The sequence below is a fragment of the Emydura macquarii genome, unplaced genomic scaffold, assembly GCF_026122565.2.
Source record: "Emydura macquarii macquarii isolate MOO-44397 ecotype Brisbane River unplaced genomic scaffold, CSIRO-AGI_Emac_v2 contig_3019, whole genome shotgun sequence".
Classification (NCBI taxonomy): Eukaryota; Metazoa; Chordata; order Testudines; family Chelidae; genus Emydura; species Emydura macquarii.
The window spans coordinates 5,932,380-5,946,568 of NW_027133156.1; the positions used below are offsets into that span (position 1 = coordinate 5,932,380).

At 39.2% G+C, this 14,189-nt stretch overlaps 1 protein-coding gene across 2 annotated transcripts in view; it reads left to right on the forward strand.

Annotated features, from left to right (window-relative positions):
• The window catches only part of MDN1 (midasin AAA ATPase 1), a 147,414-nt gene that overhangs the window by 34,800 nt on the left and 98,425 nt on the right, over window positions 1-14,189 (forward strand). For both annotated transcript variants that reach the window (XM_067530039.1, XM_067530040.1), the window contains 10 exons: window positions 546-757; window positions 2,340-2,443; window positions 3,538-3,682; window positions 6,160-6,256; window positions 7,936-8,049; window positions 8,789-8,936; window positions 9,116-9,226; window positions 10,085-10,236; window positions 11,009-11,187; window positions 11,581-11,789. In XM_067530039.1, the coding sequence (XP_067386140.1) occupies window positions 546-757; window positions 2,340-2,443; window positions 3,538-3,682; window positions 6,160-6,256; window positions 7,936-8,049; window positions 8,789-8,936; window positions 9,116-9,226; window positions 10,085-10,236; window positions 11,009-11,187; window positions 11,581-11,789 (1,471 nt within the window). The remainder of the gene's footprint in view (window positions 1-545; window positions 758-2,339; window positions 2,444-3,537; window positions 3,683-6,159; window positions 6,257-7,935; window positions 8,050-8,788; window positions 8,937-9,115; window positions 9,227-10,084; window positions 10,237-11,008; window positions 11,188-11,580; window positions 11,790-14,189) is intronic.

Sequence of the window (14,189 nt, forward strand, 5' to 3'; positions counted from 1 at the left end):
AATTAGTTGATATAACTTGGACTGCAAATGTATTAAAGATAGAAAGCTTTCATTCAAGCATATTTGATTATAAATACACCTGAACTATAATGTAACGTATAAAAATGGGTAAGTAGATAGTTGTTTCAGTGAACAGGAATCCTGCTATCACTACTAGCATTCAAGAGCTTGTACTATACTTTTAAATGGTTTAACTAAGTTCTGTGTACAAGTGTGCAAACCACTGATACTAAAATAAAAAGCCAAAGTTACCCAGTATATTCAATTACTGAAATATTCACTAGGCATTTTGTCTGATAAGAGCAAGGATGGATCACCTATTAGAGTGGTAGGGTTCATATAAAATCATTTTATAAGGATCATGCATGCATATGCCATTTCAAATCTAATAAGAAGCAAATAAAACCTAGTTTATAGTTTTGTTCTGGATTCCTCATAACATCTTCAGTTCAGCGACACAAATTTTGTCAGACATAACAAGAGCGAATGGGAGCTGGCATTTGGCCATGTAGCAAGTAACTAATTTCTCTCTTGGTTCTGCACAGGTATAAGCCGGTGGATAACAAATTGATTTGGCTGCCCTTACGAGAGTCTTTTGAGGAACTCTTCTCTCAGACGTTTTCCAGGAAGCAAAATCAAACTTTCTTGGGTCATATCCAGACGTGTTACAGGCAGAAACGTTGGCATGATCTACTCAAATTAATGCAGCATGTTCTCAAATCGGCCATTAATAAGGAAGCAAAAGAAAACACATCAGGTAAGGATTCAACCTAAGCAAGCACTCATCATCAACAGCTAACTGTTGCAGAAGATAGAAATAGTGGTGGTCAGTTCCTTGTTTACTGATTTCCACAACATCATCCTCACTGGCCTTGACAAATGCAATCTTGCTCCTCTCTTATCCAGCATTATTCAGAATGCTGCTATAACGATCATTTTCTAAGCCTGTCACTTTGACCAGGTCACCCCTCTCTTTGCATCCCTCCACTGGCTTCCTCGTCTCTAGCACGTCAAACATAAGCTGTTTCTCTTCACTTTCGAGACCCATCACAGCCTCTCCCAACCCTACCTATCTCTCAGGAGCTATTGAGATGTAGACTCCTGGCACTGATCAACCTGAGATGCCAGCCTCTATCACCCACTTGTTAAATTTTCAAACAAACACTTTCATGCTTTCGCCCATGCTGCCCCTCATTCTTAGGAGGAGCTCCTCATGATCATCTACAAGGCTACCTTAATGTCCTCCAGCAAATCCTTCCTTGAAACTTTCCTTTGCTGTGATACTTACAAAAAACTCGACAACAGATAGGCCATTGGTGTGCTGAGACAATTGCCTATCATGCTGAACAATGTCTTATGGTTTCTTTGTGCTCCCTTGTCTGTCAGTTTGTCTATCCATCTGTTTCTTCTTGTCTTATACTTAGATTGTAAGCTTTTTGGGGTATGGACCATTTTTGTTCTGTTTTTATGTAGTGCCTACCACTGTGGGATCCTGGTTCATGACTGGGGCTCCTAGGCCCTATAGTAATACATATAGTTAATAATAATAATTGTAACTGTCTGTCAGTGTGGGCCAAGCTAAATTAATTATGTACATTTTCTTCCCCTTTCTTTAGCTAGTTCACCTCAGGTATGCAGGTACTAAAAAAAGCACTAACCTATATAGGGGTGAGGATTCTTCATGGGAGTTCTAAAGACCATTTTTAATAATCCTCAAAAACAAAAAACTCAAAGTGATTGAAGTCCCAGTACAAATGAAAAGTAATTCACAATAGAAAATAAACTTATAAAGCTAACCAAATAACACTCTTACTCAGATAGTGACTTGATCAAAAAATTGTGATGGACGAGTAACAATTTGAATATCATCAAGAAACCTAGTTTGTGGACCCCTTTCAGTTATCAGAGTGTTCATTCTCAATTTCCTCCATCCCCAAATAGGTTTTGTAGCTTTCATTGTTTCCTGCAGCACCAGTTACTGTCTCACTGGATTGGAAACTACATTATTTCTGATACTATTGAATGTGTCAGCAAGTGACTGCTCCTAAACTGGGAGACTTTTAAGTGAATAGCGGGTTGATTATACTCATAATATACAATGATAAGCTCTTAGAATGTTATAAAAAATAAATTAGAATAAAACTATAACAGTTCTTTTTTAATTCATGAGATTTAAACTGCAAAACTTGAATATTTTCTTCTCCTTATGGGTTCAGCCAAGCTCAATCTTATTGCATTATATTCCATGACTGCAGTGGCTTCCCAAAATTCAGTGTTCTAGCAATTTGTTTTATGCCATAATTCTAACATTACAAAAATCAAATTTGTTTTGCTTGTAGGCTCACCACTGAAAGAAAAGTGGGAAGCATTTGGTCTTAGTCTGAACCATGCCCATCAACAGATGAAAATGACAGAAAATTCTCTGGTGTTTGCATTTGTAGAGGTATTTAGATATTTCAGTTTTGACATTAGGGTAGGAAAGTGGGGGCGTATTTATAGTTATAAGAGTGCTTAACCAATATTATGAGGTAATTGGGTGTACTGACAAGCCTTTTTATGAAGCAAAACTTTAGAGACAGTGATGGTGTAGATTTGGATGTACTATTTTTCCTTGAGGCTGGGATGGCTAGAGAGAATTGTTTATTTGGTTATAAAGAAACATATTGATGGTCTGATGAAAGCTATACATGCTTTGACACAAGAATATCAATAATGCCACATGTCTGGGGCACGGTTAGAAAAGCAATTTTGGGAAAACTTGAGCAGAAAATTCAGTTTCAGTAGGATAAAATGACTGTATTAAATTCTCCAACAGAATTCCTAAACAATCATAATTTTGTATTTTTAGATTAAAGTATATACAAAGACTTAGATGAAAGGCTCAAGTAAATTGTATTAGATTTTTAATTGTTATAACTTCCCAAATTCTTGCTGATATTTTAAATGATTATGCCTCATAATTTTATTAACTTGACAGTATTCAAAGTATATTTGAATTGTCTAAATTCTTGACCAGTCATTGCTCAAAAATGTTCCACTTGGTCTAAGTAGGTTTTCAGTAAACAATGTATAATTCTGGCTCAGAGACGATTGACCATAGTTTTTAAGAGGTTGGCATCATAGTAATGAACTGGCTTATTTCTTTAGGAGTGCTGACATTGGTGGTTAGGCACCACAGTAATGAGTGCACTGAAAAATAATTAATGCTGGTGCACAAACCAGGAAATTTAACTCTGCAAGAAAAGTGTGGAAGAGCAAATTAGGTAACTTTTCGAAAGGTTGAGGATAAAGTGATCTCTGATAGTGGAGAGTGAAAAAAAAGTTGACTTTTTTTTTTTCTCCTGGCTTGCATGCTAATTGCTGGCCCAGACAGGTGGAATATGATTTTCATTGAGGTGGAATATGATTTTCCATTTATCTAGTCAATCCACAGATTGCACAATAGGTTGTAATTCGTGTTTACAGCCTCACAAAATGTTTGGCTTTCATATGTCCTCAATGGTAAAATAACGAACATTGAATTGGTCCCACTTTTAGGGTGCTCTAGCACAAGCGGTGAAGAAAGGAGAATGGATTTTGCTGGATGAGATTAATTTGGCTGCAGCAGAGACTTTAGAATGCCTGAGTGGCTTACTAGAAGGATCATCTGGCTCATTGGTGTTACTAGACAGAGGAGACACAGGTACTATCAGTATGTTTGTTTGTGCTGTATGTTTGTTGGTGTCTGGCAACTGTGTTTAAGTGTGTATGTAAGGCAATTTGGGGGGCATATGAGATGGTTGGATTGCAGTGGCATCAGAATGCTGATGACACTTAGCTCTGTTTATCATACCTGGTTGGTAGTGAAGCTTGACTGCAAGAGTCTAGCCAAGGTCAGGACTTGAATGAGAAAATGTGGCAGAAGTGATCCTGAAGTAATGGAGGTAAATCTGTACCCTCTAATGAGGGTAATATCCATGTCTTTCGTTACTTTGATTTGCAACGTTGTGGTCCTGTTGTGTTGTGTTACTGACGGTTTCAGAGTGTTCACATAGTAGCAGTGTCCACGAATGCTTTTTTCCGTCTGTTTCACTGAAAGGCCGATACTGGCTGTTAAGACAAAATCGTGCATTGTCTTGCTGCAGTTGCACGTATTACTAGAACCATACAAATGTAGAATTGTAAGGAAGCTCGGATGTCATCAAATCCAGGCCCCTGCTCCGAGGCAGGACCAAGTAAACCTAGACCATCCTTGACAGGTGTTTGTCCAACCTGTTTTTAAAAATGTCCAATGATGGGAATTCCACTACCTCTCTTGGAAGTGTATTCCAGAGCTTTAACAACCCTTTTAGTTGGAAAGCTTTTCCTAATATCTAACCTAAATCTCCCTTGCTGAGGATTAAGCACATTACTTCTTGTCCTACTGTGGTATGTAACCTATCACTTAAATCAGTTTCTGTACCTGATGACTGGAGGATAGCTAATGTGACACCATACTTTTAAAAAGGCTCCAAAGGTGATTCTGGCAAGTACAGGCCCGATAAGCCTAACTTCAGTACCAGGCAAATTGGTTGAAACTATAGTAAAGAACAGAATTATCAGACACATAGATGAACATGATTTGTTGGGGAAGAGTCAACACCGCTTTTGTAAAGGGAAATCATGCCTCACCAATCTATTAGAATTCTTTGAATGGATCAACAAATGTGTGGACAGGGGTGATTCAGTGGATATAGTGTACTTGGACTTTCAGAAAGCCTTTGATAAGCAAAGTAAGTAGTTGTGGGATAAGAGCTAAGGTTCTTTCATGGGGTAGGAATAAACGGTCAGTTTTCAGAATTGAGAGAGGTAAAATAGTGGAGTTCCCCAAGGATCTGTACTGAGACTAATGCTGTTCAACATATTCATAGATGTTCTGGAAAAAGGGGTAAACTGAGAGGTGGCAAAGTTTGCAGATAATAGAAAATTACTCAAGACAGTTAAGGCTAAAGCAGATTGTGCAGAGTTACAAAGGGATCTCACAAAATGGCAGATGAAATTCAGTCTTGATGAATGCAAAGTAGTGCATATTGGAAAGCATAATCCCAACTATACATAGAAAATGATGGAGTCTAAATTAGTTGTTACCACTCAAGAAAGAGACCTTGAAGTCACTCTGGATAGTTCTCTTAAAAACATCTACTCAATGTGCAGAAGGAGTCAAAAAAAGCTAACAGACTGTTAAGAACCATTAAGAAAGGAATAGATAATAAGACATTAAATATCATAATGCCACTATATAAATACATGGTATGCCCACATCTTGAATACTGCATGCACTTTTGGTTGCCAGAATCTTCCATGAATTTTATCATTTTTGTTGCTCTTTTCTGGACTCTCTCCAGTTTGACCACATCTTTCCTAAAGTGTGGTGCACGGTTAAAGTTATTTCACCTCTGGATTGCAGCGCGATGTTTTTGTGGTGTATCATGAAGGCCACACAAACATCAACTCATGCAGCATGCGGCTGCCAGTTTACTTAACAGTGGTTTGGTTTGGTTTGGTTTGGTTTTTTAATGGTCTGTAGCAACAGAATCCTCTGAATTGGTCAATTGCCCCTCCCATATGGCTTAAAATAACCACTGCAGAATCTTTTACCCCATAAGGAGTGAAAGAAAAATGCACTGGAAGGGTATGACTTCACCTCTTTATGTGATGGGGAAGAGCAGTGTACTTTCACAAAGACCCCAATGTCTTCAGTCTGCAGGAATTGCTGTTGCTCTTGCATGTTAGCCCCTCTTTTGAACAGGTGTCTGGAGCACCCCTGAATAGGTATTTCATACTTCTAGAGGTGATGCAGAAGGAACTCTGTACATTGGGCAGACAGTGTAGCTTTTAGGATAATGGACTGGGATGACCGGGGCTCAGTTCCAGGCTCTACCTCTGGGTGACTTTGGGCAAGTCACTTCCCTACCTGTGTGGATGCTGCTGTTGTATACATGCCCTAACTCACCAGACCAGGTGAATCATTAAAGGGTCTAACAGTGGCACTGTAGCTAAAAGAGAATGTAGGGTAGCAACAGATGAGTGGTTCAGTGGAGGGACTTACTGTCTTGGATTAACCAGGAAATGTTTTTGGTTTACATCATAGCGTTCCTGTGTTTGTGAATAGAAGTGAACTGTCTTTATTTTTCTTTTTAGAACCTCTGGTGCGTCACCCTGGTTTTCGTTTGTTTGCCTGTATGAATCCAGCTACAGATGTTGGAAAGAGAAATCTACCTCCAGGAATAAGAAACAGGTAGAAAAAATGAATGGATTGTAAAATAGTTAAAGTCACTGTCTGTTTTGGAATTTGACTAGCTTCGTGATTCAACATGAGCAAAAGTACAAAGTGTTTGAAGCCCCAGGAGATAGGTGTGAAACTTAAGCTAACTTCCTCTGAGACTTGTTTGTTATATGATAATTAAGGAGTGCTGATTGAATAGCAGGGGGAAACTACGGATCTGCAGATGTAGAACCTAAAGAGCTGATCCGGGAATAGTGTAGAATGTTATAGTGTAGGAGTCATTCCTTAAACGTAAGCTGTCAGAGGCTGGGAATGGTCCTGCAGCAGCAGCGTACTCTGTGCCTTTTTGGAATAACAAAGGCAAGTGCTTCATGTTCCTTTAGCAATCTTTGTTGATAATTTAGCAGTGTTGATGGGCTGTAGAAAGACCTATATATTTAGCTTTTTACAGTTGGAGGAAGGTTAGTTGGGTATGGGAGTGGATGTGAGATACCTGGAATATTTGGGACTCGGAGGAACACCATGGCTGGGGAAAGTGAGTCTGAAAATTTCTTTCTCTAATGTAACCCACCTGACACCACCTGTGAGCACTAAATTCTGGATCTTCTGTTTATCTCTCATGCAATTTCCCTGCTGACTGTCAGGAAACTTACACAAAATTTATATTATTCTGAAAAGTGACTATGTGAAAATCTTCACTGCTTACTCAGTAGGTCTGTTTACTGTATAGAGTTAATCATCTGCTCTCATTAGTGACAAAAATAAGGTTAAGAGGGAGAGAGCTGGAGTAAATTTCCCCCTTTGGCATTATTATCAGAATTGCTTATTAAGTTCCAGTAAATTATATTTGTCCAAAATCCACTGAAGGCAATGAAATTTTACAAGTGTAACAGGCCTACTTTGTTACTAGTGGTGATGCATGAGATGGAAAGAACCCAGTTTGACTCTCAGATCCCAGGATGAGTTTCCAGGACTAACAGTTAGAAATGCTATTTTTTTATATGTGGTAAGCACAACTGATGTGGAGTCAGTGAGACAATGAACATGAAACCCAATTACTGCCATTTTTGGAGTGGCCTAGAACTCTGCTTTAAATTTAGCTATTGAAGTGGATATTTTGCTGCTAATGTAGCTGCTTAGTTTCCTTTGCATCTTGCCAAGTTGGTTTGCTCTCTTTAAATGGTTCCCCCATTAGAAATTTATGAAAAGAGGGAACATGTGCGGTAAGCTTGACAGTACAAAAATTGGATGTAAGGTATGTTTCACAGCAGTAAATGATTAATATAGAGAATTGGTTTTCAAAAGCCCTCTCACTATGCCAATACTTTAATATTCAGTAACTGCTGTCTGGAGTTCTGTATCACACACTCCTTTTAAAAGTATGCTTCTTGTAGAGTGAGTTTAACTTGGTAGACTGTATAAAACAATATAGATATTGATACTTTGTACTTAAGCAATGTCATACTTAGCATGTAGTTACATATTACTCCCTGCTTCAGCTCAGTCATTTGTATATCAAGTTAGTAAACCTTGACGTTGGCAAACAAGTCAATATTTGATTTGCTGCTTATACTATATTTTGAGCATTGTATTCTGTGTGAGATTAACTGGGTTTTATTGAAATTTCAGGGTGTCTGTTTTATCACCAGCAGGCAGATGTCTTAAGTGTTATAGCTTAATTTTTCTCTTAGGTTTACTGAACTTTATGTAGAAGAACTGCAGAATGAAGGAGACTTGCTAATTCTTATCATGGACTATCTGAAAGGCTTGAATGTGAGCAAAAATACAGTACAAGGAATCATGATGTAAGTTATATTTATGTTTTTTACAGCGCCTCGATGGAATAAGTCGCAAATGAAAATACATAATTACAGCCTACAGTTTATTTTTTGTTTTGTATTAGTCTCCCCCACCATAGATTCTTGAAGAATGACATCCAGCCTCCTTATTCTAGGTCTACTTGTATGTTATTTTTTGTTGCTGTTATCTTTCTTTCTTCCATTCAAACCCCAAAAAGCAGCTTATTGACATTACCAGTTAGAGAGTATTGTTACTGCAATCCTTTCCTCCAGCTGGGTGGTTAGAAGAGGTGGCTACTTCAGAATATATCTCTGCATATCAGTTGTGGGAATGGTTTGCTTGCTTGCCTCAGAATCTCTTTCCTTTAGAGCAGGCATGTTGCCTCCAGTGTGCTAAATTTCCACATTCCTATTTTTTGGAGCAGTCAAAAGTATCTCTCAAAGAACTTTGTGAGTACCTAGTGATACATGGCATACCAAGTAATCTCCCAGGTTGTGTTGTCATTTAAAAAGTTAATAGTTCTTTTTTTGACTTTTTGGGCTTGCCAGAGTAAACCCTGTTGCAACACTGCATGGTGACTTCAGTTAGAACTTCTGAGGAAAATGGTGATTGAAGAGGCTCTTTTGAATGTTCCTATACAGAAGTTAAATCCCTTAGAGAGAGATGCTTTGATGCTAGACATTATTAAATCTCCAGTAATGATGAAATAAAAATAAGTAGCTGGTTTAACTCTTTATTTTGTAGCTTCTATTTGTCTGTGAGAAAAGAGTCGGAAACAAAATTGGTAGATGGGACTGGCCAGAGACCTCACTACAGCCTTCGTACACTTTGCAGGGCTTTGAGATTTGCAGCATCTAATCCTTGTAACAACATACAGCGCTCACTGTATGAGGTAATGATCTTTGTGTGTGGTTTTGTTCCTGCGTTTGGGTTCGCTACAAAATCTACTCAGGTAAAGGAATACAAGGACAATCATATTTTCTAAGGGCATCAGATATCAAAGAAATGCCTAAAAAAATAAAGTTTAAACAAATTTTCACTTCATAATAGAAAATAACTTTATTCTTGTAGGGCTTTTGCTTGGGTTTCCTGACACAGCTTGACAGAGTTTCTCATCCGATAGTTCAGAAGCTAATTTGCCAGCATATTCTCTCTGGCAACATCAAAAGCCTCCTTAAGCAGGTAGGAATGTCTGAATATTTTGGGATGTTTACTGTTATCAGGAAAATTGCTTTTAAATACTTTTTCCCATGTTGGTCACACATTTTAGTAATTTAAAATTTTCTAAAATGTTTAAACATATACTTTTGGTTGTTTCTGATAAAATATTTTTAATTTAATTTGAACTATATGATTTAAGTATGAAGTTTTCTTAGCCAACTTGTTCTCTCATCTCATGTGGAGAACTTGCATATGACTAAATCCTTACCAAATTTCAGAGTATGGCCACACCAACTATTGTGGTGGTGACCCTAATTCTGAAGTAGTGGCAGGGGATGTGGGGGAGGAACCTGCAGTCTTTTTAACATAAAGAGCAGTACACATTGGTATGGAAAAGGCTTGTGCTCTGATGAAGCAGAAATCTGAACTTCATCTTCATGAGGGAGAACGCAGGTTGACTTGGAGCCCAGAATGAACTTGCAGGGCTGACAGGAAAGAAACAACACCTTGTAAGTGGAGCACATTTGCTCCATATTTACTGTCTAAATTTCTGGAACCCCTCAGTTCCAGAAGTTCCTATAAATTGGCTTTTCAGAGTAGCCCTTCACTTTAAAGCCCAGACTGGGAGTCAGGAGATTTGGGGTTCGATTCATAGCTCTGCCACAGACTCTTGACTTTGGACTAGTCACTTACTCTTCATTGGATTCAATATCTGTGCAATGGAGATAATACCTACCTCACAGGAATGTTGAGGATCAATTTAAAGTCTGTAAAGTGCTTTTTATGGAAGATACTACAGTAGTGCAAAAATAGAAATCGTTGTCAGAAAACGATACAAAACACATTTGTATAATCTTTTATTTCTATAATGTTTTTCAGCCACTACCAGAGCCCCAAGGAGGGAGAGCTGTACAGATAGAAGGTTACTGGATTTCAGTGGGGGATAAGGAGCCTGTGATAGATCAGAGTTATGTACTAACGTCTTCTGTTAAACTTAATCTGAAAGACATTGTCAGAGTTGTGTCTGCACGGTACGTTTGTTTTATTTTTTGTGTCAGAATACAAAATTAAAAGACACTATACCATTCTATAATTCAGACTGATGTATAGTAAGATTGCCTACCTCTATTATATTTCTATCACCCACTCAACCTTAATGTTGCCCCTTAAATCTTAATATATTAAATATATATTAAAATTAAAAAAAAAAAACCCAGACATAAGACACTTCTTCCAAGAGGAATAATTCTCCTTCATGACAAGACTTGCACAAAGCCCCCTGTAGGAATTGCATTGCGAGAATGAATTTTGACCAGTAGCTGACAGTTGTGGGGCATGTGTATGTGTCGCTTATCTCCAGCATTCTAAGACAAGAGCATAAGTAGTTCAGTTATCTGCCTGCTTGAGAGAATATGAAACCAACTTTTCTTTCATTGTCCTTAAACAGCCTAAATTTTGTCCCATGCATTCCCACCCACACCCTTTAAAGCTTGGTATTAAAAATAGTTTATCTGTGCTGATGTACATCAGCCTCTAATGTCACAAGTGATAACGAAGGCAGCATGGTATAGTGGTTAAAGGTAATTTAGATTGTTTCCTTGCTTTGATACTGACTGGGTGTGTGACTTGAGATGAATCCCTTAACATAAATGAGATATTGAGAGGATAAATTGTAGTCTCTTGATAATCTGAAGATTTCAAACAGTACAGATGCGTTCTTTCCTTCTCATATACATACAGGATAGTTTGCTAAGCCAACCTAAAATATTGCTTCTAAAATATTGTCTTTGCTAATCCTTGAAGGACTCATCCAGTGCTGATTCAAGGAGAGACTTCAGTTGGTAAAACCAGTTTAATTCGCTGGTTGGCTGCAACTAGTGGGAACCACTGTGTGCGGATTAATAATCACGAACATACTGACATCCAGGAGTACATTGGCTGTTACACATCAGATACTTCTGGGAAGCTGATGTTTAAGGAAGGTAAGATTATCACTTATCACATTCACTGCTAATTCCCTTCCATTTTATATGTTACGCAGAGAAGAAATAAGCTTCTCCTTTCTGTGGTCATAGTTGCTTCAATGCAAATATGAGCTTTCATGCAGTTAGTTCAGTTGTGAAGGTCTCTGATTATCATGTAAAAGGGTTTCCTTTATTCTTCCATCTCTTGTTCCTTTGTCCATTGCACTGACAGATGGGGGAAGCTAAAGGGTTTAACAGCTTCAGTGCTGCTGCATATCCTACTGTGGGTTAACTTATTTTATACTGAGATAAAACTGACTGCATGGATTACTTGCTTTTACAGTTTTTTGTATATTTCAATGCAGATTACCTTAAATGTTTAACCAAAACCTTTTGTATTCCCTCTCACAGGTGTCCTTATTGATGCTATGAGAAAGGGCTACTGGATTATCCTTGATGAACTGAATTTGGCTCCTACGGATGTTCTGGAGGCACTTAACAGACTGCTGGATGATAATAGAGAGCTGTTCATAACAGAGACACAAGAAGTTGTCAGAGCACACCCTCGATTTATGCTGTTTGCGACACAGAATCCACCAGGACTGTATGGGGGCAGGAAGGTTTGTCGATCTCTTCTCTTGCTTTTGGTGGTGGTTACTGTGACCCGTCCATGCCTTGGGTAGCCCACTTGAAAATGCTAAGATCAGGGCAGGCTGCAAAAAGGAGAGCAGATTATCCCAAACTGGTGGCTAACACTGCAGTTAGATTCACCAACCTGTTACAGACAGTGCTTCTGATTCCCCATCCTTGTTATCAAGGAGCTAAAACAAAAAAATTACACAGCCCCCTTCACTGCATTTCAGTTCCTGGTTCCTGGTCAGCAACTAGGTCCAGTAGAGAGAAGTTATTTAAAACTCTATTCCCTTTACCAAAATGTTTTCCTGACCCCAAAGAGTCAGCCACATTGCCAGATCAATATGAGTTTGGATCTTACCCAAAATATCACGCTGCCAGTCAATCCTTTAGTAACTAAAACAAAAGATTTATTATAAAAGGAAATAAATAAACAAGAAGAGAAATGTTAAATGGTCAAAGCAATCAGATATATACAAATGACTCCAAAGTCCATATATACCTATCAGGTTCTCAGTAGAACTGTGGAGGAACTAGTGTACAGCCAGTGCCTGGGTGGGTCCGAGTCCTTTGTTTCACAGCTTCAGTTGCAGATGAGTTGATCCAGAGGTAAGAAGCAGGAATGAAGACAATATGGATATGTGGTGCAGCTGCCTTTTATGTCCCTTTGCCATGTGGTTTGTCCCAAACACAGCACCTGGCATGGAAAACGTCAGAGTCCCCTGTCCATAGGGCACGTTCTTACATGTCCTGGTGACTTATAAGTTGTAGTCCCTGGGTTCTTTCACTGGGCTTCAAGTTCCCTTAATGGGCCATTAAGCAGGCTTAGTGCTGCTGCCATCCATCTGGGGTGCTACCCAGAAACACAGCACAAGTTGAAATACAGATATATTGTACATACTTAGAACACAGTACAACACTGATACATACATATAAATGTGCTTATCAATCTTAGCGAATTATAACCTTTCCAACAGTACCTGACATACCATATCTCATACAAATTATTGTAATTTTGCAGTATTGATAGTAAATAATATTATAAATGATCCCTTATATACCAGGCAGCGTCACGATCACATTAGGAAGAAAGCTTCACCAGATTATTCTTTCAAGGGTGCATAGAGTTGTGGCACGGAAACTTTCTAATACATATCAGAGAACAATATGAAAGTATAAAAGAGCAGTGGAGAGGAAGATGGCCTTGTAACCAAGGCACTGGACTACCTGCCTGTGTGAGCTTGGGCAAGTCACTTAAGATATATCTACACGGCAAATGGGGATGTGATTCCCAGCACCCATAGACAGAGTGCACTAGCTCAGTTCAAACTAATGTGCTAAAAATCGTAGTGTGGACATTGCAGCATGGGCAGTGCCTCGGGGTAGCCACCCATGTCCAAGCTTGGGCAGCTAGCTTGAGCTGAGCTAGTGTGAGTCTGTCTGCCTGCCTGCACAGGGAATCGCACCTTCCAGCTGCAATATAGACATACCCTTAGTCTCTTGGTGCCTATATGTAAATAAAACAGATGTGTGCTCTAGAGAGAGAGATCTAGCCTGCCAGTCTGGATAGGAAGAACTTTTCTAAATGTTGAAGTTGTTTCCCCAACAAGAATATACAGTAGTTCCTATTGTTTTTATTTTAAAAAATAATCTGAGATGTCTGTCTCAGGGACCAAATGCTGATATGATCGCCACTTAAAAATTCTGGGTGCCTTGACTTGGAGGTTCTCCACTGGGAGTCGTGGAATGTATTGAGGGGGGGAGTGAGAAGTAGTTGCCCTGCTTTGAAGGCAGAACGGAGGGTGGTGGTTGCTTGGCCGGGCACCCAGCTCTAAAGGTAGCTGTGCTGTTACTGGCGGCGGTGCTGCCTTCAGAGCTGGCTGCCCGGCCAGCAGCCACCACTCTCCTACCACCCAGCTCTAAAGGCAGAGCGGTATACATATCGGTCTACGTGCTTGTGTGCCGGGTGGGGTGGGTGGTGCGTAAACTACTACAGACACAAAGAAGGGGGGCGCGATCAAATAAGTTTGAGAACCATTGCCTTGGCTGACTAGCGCATCTCTCATTCAGATGAATATGAGAAAACTGGCTTCCTCTCTTTTTTTGTAAATGAAGCCTAACAACTATTGCATTTCATGATCAGCACATACATGTGCACTTTTTCTGAAGTTCAATATTGGATGCAATTGGCTGAGAGGTGCCAGAGAAGAATTTGGCAAAGTAGTAGAATAGGTAGGCAGACAATCTGATTCTTCTGCTATTTGGTGGCCTTTACAAGAGAAGCGAAGTTGGGAAACAGTGTTCAGTTTCAGCCTTTGTTCAGACTTGTCAGTCAGAGAACGTACCAAGAATTTTTAAGAGCAGGTCAGTAGCTTCTCTGGTGGATG